At 48.7% G+C, this 16,357-nt stretch overlaps 1 protein-coding gene across 2 annotated transcripts; it reads right to left on the bottom strand.

Annotated features, from left to right (window-relative positions):
• Positions 1-934: 934 nt before the first annotated feature.
• SCAMP4 (secretory carrier membrane protein 4) lies at positions 935-16,357 on the bottom strand. Of its 2 annotated transcripts, none has more exons than XM_065652792.1 (8): positions 16,305-16,357; positions 14,046-14,116; positions 13,827-13,882; positions 11,335-11,463; positions 8,281-8,437; positions 5,175-5,276; positions 4,276-4,393; positions 935-4,002 (listed from the first exon to the last, which is right to left on the bottom strand). In XM_065652792.1, exons 3-8 carry the CDS (start codon positions 13,831-13,833, stop codon positions 3,826-3,828), a joined length of 690 nt encoding a protein of 229 aa, XP_065508864.1. In that variant the 5' UTR covers positions 13,834-13,882; positions 14,046-14,116; positions 16,305-16,357; the 3' UTR covers positions 935-3,825. The 2 variants fall into 2 exon arrangements, with proteins under 2 accessions (XP_065508864.1, XP_065508865.1); XM_065652793.1 differs by having other exon boundaries at positions 14,046-14,113; positions 16,305-16,350.

The raw sequence follows: 16,357 nt of genomic DNA, 5'->3' as shown, positions 1-16,357 counted from the left end.
GAGGCCTCGCTGTACGATCCCGCTGCTCTTGTCTTCTTTATGGCATGGGACAGATTCACCCTCAAAATATTTTCAGGCAATGGGCAAATGAGTTCATGTGGGTTTGGGGGAGAATTGTCTTCAGCCACCAGCATCACCCCAAAAACCCATTTCAGTATTTCCAGCTGCTTGAATTGATTCTCCCCCAGTTCCAGGGAAACACTCTCCCCACACTGTTTGTCTAAGGTACTTTTCCCCCGCAGGTGTTCACTTCTAGAAGAAAACGCTGGGACAGCAGCGAGAGGCTGTAGGAAACCACGGCCGGTGAAAGCGAGATGGTGGTGTTGGGCAGGGGGTACCTGGCACGAGGCTTCAGAGACCAGCAGGACATTGAGATTAGCAGATGTATCGAGCACCTGGGACGAAAACGTCTCTTTTACGATTACCTGATACGGAATGGAACTGGGGTACGAAGCCACAACATGGTAATTTGGGGTGATAAATTCAGCTACGTGCTAACAGAGTGATTCAACTCACTGTCACTGTCAAACAGCCTGTTTACTCCAGGGATAACGATCCCCTTTGGGCAATAAACTGGGGAAGGCAGAAGCCAGCGCTGCATGGGGCCAGCGCGAGTCTCCGCACTAAGGAGGTGCCAGGAAAAAGAGCTGGACCCCGTCGCTTGGGAGATGCGACTTTCCCACCACCCACAGCTCTGCTCTCCGTTCCCTTCGTTAGAAAATAACGGCAGCAGCTTTGGTAAATGCTTATCAGGCACCAGTGAGAGTACAAACCACAGCCTGCCACTCTCACCTCACTCCCCATCCGTAAACGTGCTGTTCTTTTAAGGAAAGAAAACAACATGTGGGAGACTTTGGAGGAAAATAGAGATTTTGCCATTTCCCTCCGCCAGATATCTCTGGTTACCTAGGAACAGACACACTTCTCTGGCACGGCCAGTTCTTCTCATCAAGCACAGGATGAGCATTTATTGTCTTGTGATCAGGAGGAAAAAAAACACAAACAAAAACCAGAGCTCCACGAGTAACATGAAAATATCACACACGTACACACCACGGGATGCTGAACAAAACCAGGAGCCAGGTCCAGGTTAATGGTGTCAAGAAGTCTTAGAAATCTAATGTAAACTTTTAAAAACATACAGAGGAGTCAAAAAAACCAAACGCCACGGTAGTTCAGGCAGCGTGTTGACTCAACTTTCTGGAATTACGGTTTCTGGCACCGGAGAGGATGGAGGGGGGATGAGAAGTGGCAGATCCCATCCCAAGAGGTTCGTTTAAGTTCTGAAGAGATCTCAGGCAGTGACTGGCAATGAGGCGCGATTTTGGTGTCTGGCTTGTAAGAACCCCCTCTCCTTGCATCAAGCGTTTTCAACGTGGGTGCTTCAAAACAGCCCCCCGGATTATAAAAAAAAAAAAATACAGGGCATGGAGTCCCCAGTAACACTTCTCCTCTCGATTCCTTCAAAGTCTCTAACCTGGCACATGAAAAAAAAGGACAGACACCAATCGCTTTTGACAAATTTTGGCAAGAGGCTGACGGTGGCGCGGGGCAAGGCCAGAGGGACGCGGTTACACGCGTGCACCATGTTCTGGCTTCCGAGTGTGGCCAACCTTGTGTTCAGCTGCTGAACCTCCCCTTCCTGCCCTGTCATGCAATCGTATTTCCAGGGAGTGAATCCACAGGCAGCTCTTTTATCCTACTCTGATGGCAAGCGACAAAGGACACTTAAAATCACACTTGATGCAAGACAAAGGCATCTAAAAGCTTGACAACGCGATCGGGTTGTGTTCTGTTAAGAAGGCTTCAAGCGGTTGTACTTACAAGCACATTGCGCACTCGCAAGAAAAGAAAACCCCTCATGTTCAGAGCACATTAAATATCCCAGAGCCAGCAAAAGGCTGGTTCTGCAGCAGGGCGGCAGTGCTGCTTGTAAACAGAAATTCAGGGAGGCTCTGCCCTCTGATTCACGTTTGCTTTCGCTTTGGCCCTACTAACAAAGGTGTCCTGCCGACTCCAAGCTGCGCTGCACTGAGTATTTACAGCGTGAGACAGGAAAAGTTAATAGAACAAGTGGGAAATTCTGCAGGAGCAATGGGGAAGCAAAATTCTCCCTTGTGAGCTATTATTTTATTAGATAAGGCACATGTAGAGACAAGTTTTCAAAAGATCACTTGCAAATCAATTCCACCTAGGTAGGAAAAGCTCCCTGTCCCTTTCCAGGAACCAATTTTATTTTTCCAGTTACTCAGTGTGAATTTGGAGTGACTCCACTTACGCTATAACATCTCTGGCGTCTCATCCAACAGCCAGACAGGTCTGTCCCATGGGGAGACCAACACCTCCCACATCTCCACTGTCCTTCACAGGATCATTGGCCAAAACTTTCCGAGCCAAAAACTTCAAACACTCGGTCCCTATAAAAAAATATTGGGAATTCATCTCCCAGTTTTGACAGGTTTGAGAAAAAAAAAAATCATGGCAGGCTGTTGGGGGAGAGGAAAACTGCTGCTTGGATCGCTGCAGGACACAGGGAATGGGATGGCTCAGGCTACAGGAACGGAGATGAACGACGAGATGGGTGTGAGCTCTTGGGGAAAACAAGCCCTCCTGACAGCTTTATCCTCTCTTGAGCGGATTCTTGGAGAAAGGCAAGAGAATCTCTCTCCTGCTCGTACATGGGAGGAACGTGCTGCTGGCTACACAGACCAGGTCAGCACAGGTAACAGTTATGAGGACTAACAAGCTCTCCTTGCTCTACCAAACCCCATAACGTCTGGATTTCAACTGCATCGGTAGGAGGCAGAATTAAAACTATTCATTGTAATAGAATTCTTCCCAAAGCACACCGAGGCCCCAGCCGGAGATCAATAGTGATCCTGCATCCGGCTGCTGGCTGGGAGCCCAGAAAAAGAGTGTCCCAGCAGCACAAGGTGTGTCTGGTCGAGCATTTCTTGGGGCAGCACAAAACCTGGATGCCACGTAAGATCTCGTGCTGCCAGGAGGAACATCCCCCGGTGTCACCAGCTTCTCCGCAGCTTCCAGTGGGCTTTGAAACCGGCTTTTAGTGAGCAATCGTTAACCAAATGAGATGAATCTGCACCTTTGAAGCGCACAGATCTGACAAAAACCTTTTGGCAGCAGAGAAAGCACGGGTTCTGGCGTAACAATAGTCCCAGCCAGGCACGTGAGGACTCTGGAGGACTTCACATCTGAACACCACACCCACAGCAAGCACCATTACCTAAAGGATTCTTCACCAGAGAGCACAAGCAAATGAGGTTGTAGATTTCACAAATACCTTTGCTATCACTAGTACCAAATCATTTAGGTGTTGTGTTTCCCTTAGAGTAAAAAATTCCAGATTATTCATCCAGGAGAGTAAACACCAGTTGCTACTAATGCTCTGATTGCATTTGTTACCAACTGTGCTCAGTGTTTGATGAAAACTAAGCAGGGAGGTGGGAGAAGGAGCAGTTATAGCGTTTGCCATCGTGGGGGAATCAGCTTTTTTCACACCTGGTCAGGAGAGGATCTCTCCAGCAAGGGCAGTGAATGGTCGGTTCCTCAGTCTGCAAAGAGGCAAATACTGGTCACTCAACGCAAAAAAACAAAAAAAACCCTTTCTGGTAAGGCCGTGCAGTGCTGCGGAGGTGGCGAGGGCTGACAGCACACATCTTCTGCAGTGATGAGGAGATAAAAACCAAAAAAGTCCGAAAGATGACTGGGGTGCTTGTGGGGAGGGAATGCAAATGATCTTTTCAAAAAGCAATAATTAAAATACCAAAAAAGAAGATAATCCAGGCAGTTTGCAGCTGTTGCTGCTCAAGGCCATTGGTTTCCCGGGGGATAGTTGGGCACTGTGGGATACTCCGGTAGGCTGTTCCCAGAAAAATTGCGGTACTGGGCCTCCCTGCTGGGCGGGTTCCTCCATGTGCCGCTGTGCCACTCGTCCTGAGCTTTCTGAAAGCTTCCGCCAGCCCCTCGGTAGATTTTATGTACCTAAGGGACGAACAAGAGGAGAATCAGCAACACGTACCCACATCTCATCCTGAGAAGAGCTACAGTCACTTTGGTACCATATCGTGTATTTGTTTCTCTCTCTCCCTGTAAAGTGCTGTATTTCCAAGCAACAAAAGCACTAAAAATGTAATAATACCAACTGACTATTAAACCTTTGAAAGCAGTGCCGACTTCCAGTGTCTGCGAAGCTGCCTGTTCACGTTATCACGATATGAAGATACTCCAAGTCAAAGAAACATCTGAAGCACCTACCCTTACAATACAGATGAGCATCGCGACCGCGGACATTGTAAACATGACGGCGGGGAACAGCATGAACACAGCAGCTGCAACGTTGGTGCTGAAGAAAGTAACGGCTGCCAACCAACCACTGGAAGAATCAGAGAGAAATAGCCAGTATCGTTATAGCTCTCTTTTTTAATCTCCCTATTATCAGAAAAAAAAACTGTTTACTTGTACCCAGAAATTACCAGGCAGCTTTAAAGCTCTTGAAATTGGAAAGAACAATGGAGAAAACGGACAGAATTCGACGCGGCTGAGGCAGGTATTTCCCCAAGATCTCAAATCTCACTTGCGAGCACCCCCAGCTAAGCCAGGCTGCGAGCTTTAGGGGACAGCCAGCTGCGCAGGCTTTGGGAAGAGAAGATTTATTGCCAAGGTGCTTTTGGTTGTGCAGAGATCGTGTCTAGAGACCAGGCCTGGGAACATGAGGGTCCTATGATTTACCCCTCTGGTCCTTTGGTGGCAATAACCAGGTAGGACAACTGGAGAGCAGCTGCACTTAAGAAAACAAAATGCTACACAGCGTGCCAAGACATGATATTATTTGTAATTTCAGCAGGAATTGCTCTCAAGTCTCTAGAGACAGGAAGTTAAAATGCCAAACAATTATAAACAGGGACAGACACTAAAATGCTCCCATTTATTTTAGGACAACTCTCACAATACTTGCTCTATAGGCCAGCAGTGAGTCATTGTGTGCTGCTCGCCATGTGCTGCGAATAATTTGAGGGCGATGCTAAGAGAGGATCAGCTGAGTCTTGAAACCGGCTGGTTAAAGTCAAAGGATATTGTGGGAAGGTGCTAAAAAGAACAAGCAGGTGAAGAGATCCAGCTTCTGCCAATACAGAGACAAAACCAGAACTACTTACCAAGCTCCCCAGCCGGAGAACCCAATCGCCTGCAGGACCGTGAGAAGAAACTGGGCACCAAAGATGAAGAAAAAGGCCATAAAATTAAATGAGCTGTCCGACCTGTGAAGGAAGAGAAGAAGTTAGGGAGAGACTGGCACCTCGCGTTGCTTCACGCCGATGTTTGACCCCATCACGTACAAACCTTCAAATGTGGGATCTCAGAACAGACCCCTGCACAGCTACAGACTTTGGAGGCTACTCCTCTTTCCCCATGCAGATCCGTGACTCATCAGCTCCTAATGTCTCCCAATAAGCCTAGCTCCTGCAATTCCTCTAGCAAAATAATTGCATATGTGATGATCCATGAGGAGAGGTGGTCTCCTGCAGAACAGAGGACCCGAATTGTTTCTCTGACCAAACACATGAAGCCAGTACAGTCTGATGCCTCCGCAGCTCAGCTGCTCGCAGGGAGGCACACAGGGCCTGGACGCTGCCAGGAGGAGTTTGCTCACGTGCTAAAAGTCATTGAGCAGGGGAATTCCAGCTGGGAATGTCTCAGTGGCTGCTTGTCATCATGTTTACACGCCCACGGTTAATAATCCAGCACTGGGACATCATTGGAGGAAAAACAGGCACAAGAGAAGCAGGCAGAGGTGTGTGTTCGCATCTTTGCAGACTCCACATCTCCAGGATGTGAAGGTTGAGAGGGTCCTGAATACGTGAGGTCCTTTGATTCATGCAGGTATAGCAGGGTCATGACTATGATCCCAAATGAGAGGCTGAGCAGATCTGTTCCTGGTCTCTCCATCATGGGTGCACAGCACGGTCTTGCCCGAGTTTTGGCTTCACCACAGAACTGCAGCAGAACAACTTCATCCCATTAAACCAGCTACAGTGACGAGCCAGCCTGTCACTGTAGGGCCAGGCACAACTCCCCACACTATCATTTTTAACGACACAAATGATTCCCATTCTCTCGGGAACTCAAAGGGCCAGAGATTTACAGAAGAGATCTACAAAAACCACTTCAGTTGCTTATGAGGCAGTTTGGTGCAAAGGGGAGTTTCCAAAAGAGCTCCAGTCATACCCAGCTCCTGCTCAGACCCTGCAAGTATTTTAATGTTTATTAGCATTATAATTCTAGCCTCTAATGCCTGAAGAGGAGACGAGGGAGGCAGGACATCAGGCTCTGGAGGGCTCGCTGTGTGGACCCCGGTCTGAGACACGCGGAGAAGCCGCGTGTGACAGCACGGTGACCTTCCAAAAGATGGCACAGAGATGCCATGGAAGATACTTGCCATCCCTGAGCATCCTCAATGATCCCACCCTCCAAATATAACCTCAGAGTACAGCAATGTGAAATAAATACTTTAAACATGGACTGTTCACAGCAGTGCCCATCATAATCCAGTTAACAAGGAATAGGCTCCAGGCTGAGCCTTCAAACAGACACTTTCGACTCCGACCTGAAAGGGCTGGAGGAGTCTTCATTTGAAAGGATCTGTGGGAATTAGTGAGGATACACAGAAAAGGTGATTTCTGATCCAGCTTTCTGGTGCAGATTTGTAACAGCTTTGCCCAAGCGCCAAAGCTCTGCAGTTAATTTAATTTTGGAAGCAGACGCCTGATGAAGGTTGACGAAAGCATCCTCGCAGTACGCGATGCTGATATTGAAGGGTTGTCTCTTCCCAGAACAAGCCCAGCAAGTGGGTCTGGCCTCGCTTTCTTGAATCCCACAGGGAGCCGTGCTGCCCCGCTGCATTTTTTTCAAGCCTCTTCCACAACAGATGGCAAAGCCAACGATCTCGGGGCCTGTCAGTCTGTCCCTGGGGCTTATTCTTTTTTTAAACTGTAGAAGTCTTTACACAGAGTAACCTCGGGGACCTTTCAGTATTCAGTTGCATAAACACATACAAACAACATTAAAAGAAATAATGAGAAACGGTCCCTGTGAAGCCCAGAGGAGGTCAGTGGGGTGGAGTAATTTTTCCCAGACTTCAGAATGGAAAATGCTCTTTGAACGGAGCTCCGGGGCTTCTGAACGAGGGATGGGGACAAAACCCCAGCTCCAGAGGGCAGGAGTTCAGAGCAGGTATTTTCATCTCTTTCAAAACTTTGGGATTAATCCAATGCAGTGGCTTTCTGTTTCCATCAGAAATCATCCTCCCTGGTACTCCGTGATGTAGTCACTGATGTTTTAAGCACCACCAGCACATTAGCTGCCTGCTGTTGTTAGTACACAAAGCGTAAATTTGGAAGAGCATTTAAGCAACTAATTTAGCGTGTGCTGAACAGATAGGACCCCACCTGCCAACTCCCATTTCTATCAGCGCCTTTTGCTGTTATCTAAACTAGCTCATCACAGAATCTGGTGAATAATGAAAATCCAGAGTATTCTGGTAACGGGGAACCAGAAAGAGCTTCACCTTCAGAGCCCAGCCCCCTGACTGGTGTGTACTGGTGACACGCAGTGTGACACTGGGCAGGTCCCTCCCCTCCCCGCGTCAGGCTGGGAACTGCTTGGGACCTTCAGGGCTCTGACAAACATTATTTATTAATGTCTGAATAGTGCCTCGTGATCCACAGCGAGCACCAGCAAATGCAAATGTTGATTAATTAAAGTGAAAATGTAGGATGGCTTTAAATATTTGTGGAGTTTCAGAAGGACTCACTCCAGGGAACTGCTTTTATCTAAAAAGCAAAGCTGCCAAGCTTGCAAGTGTCTAGAGACAAAAAACAGAAGAGTTCTCAAAAACTAACAACTTAATAGTCTTCCATCAAAATAAGCCTCAGTGAAGCTTTACCAAATTAGTATCTATCTTAATGTTATATGACCATGCCGATAAGCTTGAGATATTTAAGTAAAATATGAATTTCATCCTCATGGAAGTAGCAAGCTATTCACTGCTGCTCACCTCCCACCCTGGGCAGGTGACCCTCAGTCCTACATCTCCTATTTAAAAGTAGCCACATTCTTCTTCATTTCCAAAGTAAACAAGACATTCAGACATTAAGTCCTACACCTTTACCCCAGACAGACGGATCTCCACAGGGACACTCCCCAATAACACGTCTCTCTCCCAGAGGAAACTGAAACAGAACCACCTCCTGGGCTTCTCCTTACCGAAAGGCTTTGTACGCAGGTCGGAACCAGCAGACGTAGCCGCAGGGACTGAAGAGGATCAACCAGAGGATGGCCAAACCAAAATTGACCCCGTAGCCTCCTCCGATCCACCATGCCAGGCACGCGATTATATTCACCGCTAGCGTGATGCAGTAAACTGTACAGAGGGCAGAGGAAAGAATATGAGGTTGTGTGGTTTCTTCATGCAAAAAGGAAACAAAGAGCCAGTGTTATGACAGGAAGGGTCTGCGCTGCAGTGGGAAACTCCAGCCCAATGACGCAGCTGCTCCGAGCGAGTCCCAGGTCCCTGCGTGTCCCCGGGGGTGGCAGCACAGACACATCCACCTGCAGAGGGATGAGGAACGTCTTTTGGGACCTGCCAAAGGATGGAGAGCTGGGTACCAACCGCTGCGACCAACACAGGACTCAGCCCGGTATTGTTCTGAATTACAAGCAAAGTTCAATTGCAGTTTGTAGCAAAACCGCTTTTTGAGGAGAGGGGTGGAAAACACTGCTCTGCACCCAGCATTGGCGCGACTTTGGTCTCTGTGTTCGCTGAGGCTGCCCTGGGAGCGATGGCAGAGCCAGCACAGCACCCCACGGGCTCGTTCGCTGCTTCCCGGTGCCTCTGAGGAAGCTTTGGGGTTTGTAAGTGGTGCCCTGAGCAAGCGGATAAGCAAACTCCAACTGGGATGAAAACACAGGACCACAGGGGTGGCTTCAAGGCCCTTTCACATCCCCGTTCCTGCCAGCCGGATAGAAAGGAACAGCCGACAACGGCCCCTGGCGCACACCAGTGCTGTGCTGAGGGGAGATGCTCGAGGTGACGCTGCTCCCGTGTCCCTGACGCTCAGCATTGCTGTGGTGGGGGCTGCACCAAAGCCATGCCAGGGGCTCCCCGCTTTCCCCCACGCACTCCCCCCAATACTCTGTCCCTGCATCCCCCCAGCTCTGCCAGTGCCGAAGAGGCCCAGACCAATTACACGCTCATATTCTGGAAAACAGATGGTAATTCTTAAAAACCCTTTGTGGTAACCTGCATCAATTAGCACAGATAAAGAGAAATGAGAAGGCGGAGGGTTCAAACACAAAAGACCTTTCAGTACCACCTGGTGATGTGCTCACAGGAACACTTGGGACCCCGATCTTATTTATTCAGCCTAAATTAAATCCCTGAATTTCTCTTCACCTGTGTTAAGTGCACATGCCCTGCCCGTTCCTTGCTCCACTACGTGCTACACTTCATACATGCAGTGTTGATTGGCCATGAGCTGCAATGTGCACTTGTTGCCCAGAAGCCAGTTGTATCTGGGGCTGCATTAAAAGGAGCGTGGGCAGCAGGTTTGGGGACGATTCTGCCCCTCTGCTCTGCTCTGGTGAGACCCCCCTGCAGCGATAAGGTGACACATTCTTACACTGAGGGTGGTGAGAGCCTGGCCCAGGTTGGCCAGAGAGGTGGTGGATGAACCATCCCTGGAGACATCCCAGGCCAGGCTGGACGGGGCTCTGAGCAACCTGAGCTGGTGCAGATGTCCCTGCCCATGGCAGGGGGGCACTGGGGGAGCTGGGACGGTCCCTCCAACACAAACTGTTCTGTAATTCCTTGCAGAGGCTCTGCAGCACATCGGCACTGAGCTGCCTTGGAGTTTGTTCTCCAGCAGTGGGAGCTCTGGTACAGGTTTCTCCAAATCACCATCCACCTTAATTAGATGTTCACATCCAATTAAAATAACGAGCATGCAACCTCCCAGCAACAACTTTTGTGTTTCTGTTTTCAACACCGGCCTTTTCTTGCTTACCGCCTTCCCTCCGTATGTGTCTCTCCCTCCATCCCATCCCCAAAAAGTCGGGGAGACTCCAAAAGAAATTGTGCTGTAGATGGAAATTTTAAACTCCTGGTGCAAACACCAGGTCCCCTCAGCCGCGCCTGGACCAGTTCCCCAAATGGCCGGTTGCCCAAAAGGTTGGCTCTTTTCCAGCCTGCCATTAACTCGAATGAGGGGCGCTTTGTTTTGCAGGAGCCGCGGACAAAGGCGGCTTCACAACACGCAACACTTAACCGGTGAAGTCTGAAGGGACAAGCAGTTTCTTCGGGCAAGAAAATTACAGAGCTCATTTCAGCATCTTGAAATAACAGCGGAACAATAGAGCGATAGATGATGCCATTATTTATGCACACAAATCTCACTCATACACACATCCTATGCATCTGGAAGAAAAGCCACGCCACCAAATGCATAGCTGGCAGAAAACAAGCTTTCCTGCAGCAAGAGGGGTAAACAGGATGACAAGTGTTTGGGGAGAAAAAAAAGATAAGCAAGGCAAAAAGATTTTTAATCTTCCAGTGTGTTCCCTGTGGTTCTCCAGGCCTGCTGCACCTTTTTTCATCCCATTTTTTTTCTTGGAGGAGAATGGTCAATCTTCATTACCGGTTTTTGAATGGCTAAACCAGACAACAAAAAACTCGGAGCCAGGAACATTCAGAATATCCAGTTTATCCTGAATATCAGCAAATCACCACAGGGAATGTTTTGCAGGCTGTGAGTAGCTAAGAAAGAGAGAGCGTATGGCTGGAAAACATGGCTCCGATTGGGAAGGGAAATCTGTAGATGGCACAAACAAGGGGGAATTTTATCCTCCCTATAGCAAGGTGGGGATACAAGTAGCAACATAAGGACCACATCTATTTTCTTGCCTAAAACTCTCCTGTTCATCTTATTTTAGGTAAATTTAGGTGGGAATTACTTTAACAGGGCTGTTTTGGGGAGTAAAACATCAGTTGACAGGAATAAAGGTATCAAATGTGGTCTGCTTTTTTCCTCCTCAAATTGACTAACTTTTCTAGCACTGACACTCTCCCTTCAACAGCAGCTCTGCAGCAGATTCAAGGCACAGCAGCTTAAAATTTGAACATAAAGTTACATTATTCTAAGATGAATCACTGTTTCTCATCAACTTACTGCAGTCAAGACTTTAAAGCACAAGTCATTAAGATCCATATTTTTTTTACTATACGTATATGTTTTCCCAGCACAGATTTCTTATTCAACTTACAGATCCATACGTGGTAGATTCTCTTCACCAGAGACTGGTAATCGATGGGAATTTCATCAGCAAAATTCTGGTAGAAACACGGTTTCAGGGGGATAAACTTGGGGAGCGGTGGGAAGTTATTCACCTTTTCTACAACACAGAACACAAATATTCGCTGAATGCAGAAACGTTCTCATGTGGCTGAGAGATAAAAAAACCAACTTAAAATAAGCTCCAGGATGAGGTTCATTGGGAAGGGGGGAGCAACATCTGGGGCAAACAAGCTGCACAGAGGATTTTAGTTATAAACTCTTGGAAAACTAAAGCAGGAGGAGAGGCTGGCGATGGTCCAGACAAGCAGATTTACGCTTAGCCGCAAGCTGTGAGTAGGGGCACGGATCGGGCCTTCCGACCTGTAGTAGATAAGTCCCCGTGACAATGAGGAGGGACCCAAACGGGAATTGAGTACTTTGGTATCATCCAGCTCAGGGAAGGCAAGGCAGAGGTCAGGGATGGTTTTATTGTGACGAGACTCATGAATGTACCTTTTTTCTTTAAAAGCCAATTTTTTCCCGTAAGGTTAAGCCCCAGGGGAAAAAAAAATAAAAGGAAAAAAAGCTTTGCATTCAGATACAATAAATCAAATGCTGACAAAAGCAATACGGTGAAGAAAAGCTTACCTTGGGAAGAAATTCTGGTTTAAAATCAAGTAATTAAATGCCTAAATCCTCTGCATTTAAGCTGCTGTCAGCTTGCAGAGAGCTGCACAGACTGGGCCGTGTCTATGTGTGTGCCGCGATGTGCGTTTATACATGTTTGGGAACGTTTGCTCTTGCCTTCCAGTGCTGATTGAAGTTTGATTCCAGGGCATTCTGACTAATTGTCTCTTCGTCTACTTCAGCCTCAGTAAACAGAATTAAAAACAACCAGAGATGAAGAATGTCCTGGGAAAACCTCCAAATGGCACAGAAGACAAGAGGAAATGTCTGAACAAGAACTGTCAGCACAAGAGTTCCCCTTCTCTGGACATTATCTCAGTGCAAGGAGACATTTCGCAGCTTCTGAACTTCATTGGAAAGTTGGCAGGGAAGAGCCTAAAGCTGTAAGCTGAGCTTTAGGAAAGAAAACGCTTTACTTTGTGCAAAGGAAAGGCCTATTTTCACACAGAAAACGAGGATAACGCCCTCTGTGAGTACATCAGAGTTAAATATGGAATAATGTTTGAAGTCACCAGCCCAACTTGACTTTTCCTTACAAAAACAAACATTAAGCCTTCTGCCCCTACTCATCCACCTCCTCTAAATGCATTTTAGGTTAATTCAGATGCCCTCTAAAGCTGGGCTTAGTTATTGGTTAACGCCTCCTGCTCACCCTGTCACACGTGGTGCTGATGTCCCACGGCTGCTTTCAAAGTCTACAGGAATTTGGACGTCTTAGCACTAATTTTCTCTTTGCTATAAGCGTCTAATGAGCAGTCTGGCAGTCCGTCTCAGCAGCCGACAAACAGACACAATAACCCTGGATCAAAGGAAAGGAAGGAGGCACGGCTTTTACAGCTCGAGAGACAGATCTCTAGGGAAGTCAATGAGACCAAGATTAACTGAACAGACTAAAAGCAGATTCTCTGACAATCTTTTTTTTTTTCTTTCTTGAGGGATGAGGAAAATTTTGCTCTGTCTCTCGCAGCAGCAGGTCACTTTGGTTCTGCCGTCTTCCATTTTTTTCCTCCTGCAAGGCCAACCCTTAGTGCAGAAGTCCCCGAATGGTGGGGCCAAAACCAACCAGCCTGCTGGGCACCAGCCACTGCACTTTGTCCTTTTGCAAGCTCAGAAAATGCTCCAAGTGCTTCCACTTGTTTGCTGGGTACATAAAAATCGGGATTACGCCTCTGTTGCTGCCCAGGTGCAAGCAGCCAGATGACTTTTGCCCACCCAGAGACCCTCTAGTTTTCGACTGTTCTGGGTTACTTCCAAGAACAGACAAAAGAAATCAAATTAAAATCTCCTCGTTCACACCTGACTGCACAGAGTGGGGTGCTACAGTGCTCCCATCAACACATCAGATCAGCAAGCGCAAGCCACGCTTTCAAAAATCAAACTGTATTCCCAACGAACAGCGGCTGCATACAAGTCCAGACCTCCCCTTATCCTGAAAAAGTTGGGAGGAATTTTGTCACTGATTTTGCTCCAAGTAAAATGAAGATGTATTAATATTGATAGTACAGCTAGGAGTGCTGCAGAAAGCTGTTTAGCCTCTGTAAGGAAGGAATTATTCTCCTGTGAATAACTCCCATCCTCATAAAGCTTTCAAACAAGTCACGCCTGAGCCTTTATCATGAGAACAGCAACCTCGGCTGACCAACCTACAGTGAATAAGACCAAGGTAAGAAATGAGAAGTACCTGAAGAGCTTTAGGGATCACTAAGATCTCAGGAAGGGATGTGTCAGATACCTGAAAAACATTCTGTGAAACTGTTTTTCTCCTGACATTGCCATATTTTGAGGAGCTCTTACCTGTCATTTCTCTGAGGAGTGTTCCCTGGTGAAGTTTCTGACAGATAACGACGGATCTATCGGAGAAAGAAACTCAGGTCAGCACATGGCACCAACCAGCACTCGAAGAACCTCCTGGAGTTGGGAGAATTTCCAGCTCAGCCACAGGCCGTGAGCCTGGGGTTCCAGAACAAACTACACGTCTCTGCTGGAACCTTACAGGAAGGATCACGAACTCACCAGACTTAATGCCTCATTTAGGTGCTGAGATGATTTCTTGGCTCCCGGCTCTCTGCAGACTTTCCCAACTGCTGAAACAAACAGATAATCACTGTGAGCTGGGGCGTAAACTGCTGTTCAAAAAATAAATAAATCAGCTGGTACACAAAACCCAACAGCCCTCGTTATTTTAATAATTCTGCACAACTCTCCTTAAAACACAGATTCATTTTTCCTGTTACTACCGTTGAACATGACGGTAACTCTGGAAGACTCAAATCCTGCAAAGTTTACTCGGCATCAGGCGTGTTGCTGATTTTGGCAGAATCGATCACACAGACGAAAGCCGCAGAGGTCTGTGCTGAGCTCCGACTCTATCCCCTTTTTTGTTAAGGATAAAAAAGACCCTGTGCCCCTACCCCCAAATCCTGACTGGAAACACAAAATACCACAAACCAACCTTCTAAACCAGCACCAAGGGGTCTGACCAGAGTTATCAAGAACAAAGGAAACCTGGACTAAAAACTGCCCCTATAAAAACACAACAAACCCCATGCGCTGCCACCAGCGCCATGGTCAAAATCGCTGCGCTGAATCCAAACCCACTGGGATTTCCAGCAGCTCACTTCCCTTTTCTGCACCTCTGTGCCCCGGGTACAGTCTGGAGGCTGTAGAATTTACACCGCTGCAATTATTTGGTTGGGGTTGCATTTACTTTCCTTTTTAATTGAGCTGCTCTAGCACAGCCCTTGGTGGAGACAACGTCACTCTGAGAAGAAGTGGGACCTGTACAGGCAGCTTATTCTTCCTGTACATAGAAACACAGTTACAGATGAGCTTAACTACATCTACATAAAGGAAAACGTATTATTTTGCTCGTACCAGTCTAAAGAAAGCAACAGAGCTGGATGGGGAAGCTGCGTCACTCGGGAGCTGCTCAGGGCTGGGACTCCCTGGTTAAATCTCGCACACGGGGCCCGTTGCAGCCGAAGCCTCCGGGTTTTCCCACAACACAGACATTACCCGACATCTGACAGGTGTTTTATAACTTATAATTTAGAAATGAAAGCATTTTGCTTTGCCATTTTCAAATGTGTTAATATCAAACGAAGCATGAAGACAGTTGAGAACAGAATGAAAACTTCACCCCGCCCGTTTGCAGCTGCTCCCAGCTGAGACCTGTAAACATGGGGGGAAGAACAAATGCCACACGGACACCTGTTATGCTAAAGAACTAAGAGAAAAGAATCTTTCACCAAAACATGAGCAAATGGGTAAGGTACACCTTCAGAAGAGGATTATTTAGTTCATGTGCTTCAGTGCCGGTGTCTTACAGCTGCAGAGTGGAGGGAGGCGCAACTCCTGCACCCGCTGCCCCCAATCGCTGCTCCCCCCAGGGCTGACCCAAATCTCTCCCCCACCAGGGCTGTCCTCGATTCACAGAATCATTTTGGTTGGAAAAGCCTCTCAAGACCATCAAGTCCCACCATTCCCCCGCCCCTGGCACTGCCCCATGTCCCTGAGAACCTCATCTCCATCTGTCCAACCCCTCCAGGGATGGTGACTCCAGCACTGCCCTGGGCAGCCTGTTCCAATGCCCCACAGCCCTTTGGGGAAGAAATTGTTCCCCAGATCCAACCTCAACCTCCCCTGGCGCAACTTGAGGCCGTTTCCTCTGGTCCTGGCGCTTGTTCCTGGGGAGCAGAGCCCGACTCCCCCGGCTCCAAGCTCCTTTCAGGCAGGTCAGAGATCAGAAGGTCTCCCCTCAGCTCCTGTTCTCCAGCTGAACCCCCAGCTCCCTCAGCCGCTCCCGTCACCCTTGTGCTCCAGCCCCTCACCGGCTCTGTTCCCTGCTCTCAACTCGCTCCAGCACCTCAAGGCCTTTCTTGGCGTGAGGGGCCCAGAACTGCCCCCAGGGTTCGAGGTTTGGGCTCCCCATTCCCAGCACAGGGGATGAATCCGCCCCCTCCACACACACACCACCCCCCGGCCTGCCCCCAATACTTGCCCAAGCACAGGCTCCCCCCGCACCCCTCCCCTGCCGCCCCCCCGTCCCCTTGACGCCCATCGCCGCTGTCCCCAGGGCTGTCCCCGTTATCTCCTCTTTATCGTCCCCCCGGGCAGGCCCCGTTGCACGCCCAGGGCTGAGGTAGCTCTGTCACCCCCAGGCAGGGCCCCCGAGGCCGCCCGCGCTCCCTCCCGACCCCCAGCTCCTCCCATCCCTCCCTCTCTGCCCCCCGGCCTGTCCCGGTGCCCCCGCGGCCCCGGCCCCGCGCTCACCGCTCCCAGTCCCGGCGCAGCCCCGCAGCCGCTCTCCCCGAGCCCGCCGCGGG

This window comes from Caloenas nicobarica, chromosome 27 (assembly GCF_036013445.1).
Source record: "Caloenas nicobarica isolate bCalNic1 chromosome 27, bCalNic1.hap1, whole genome shotgun sequence".
NCBI lineage: Eukaryota > Metazoa > Chordata > Aves > Columbiformes > Columbidae > Caloenas > Caloenas nicobarica.
Note: the sequence above shows the minus strand (reverse complement) of the source record. Positions and strands in the feature narration are given on the sequence as shown.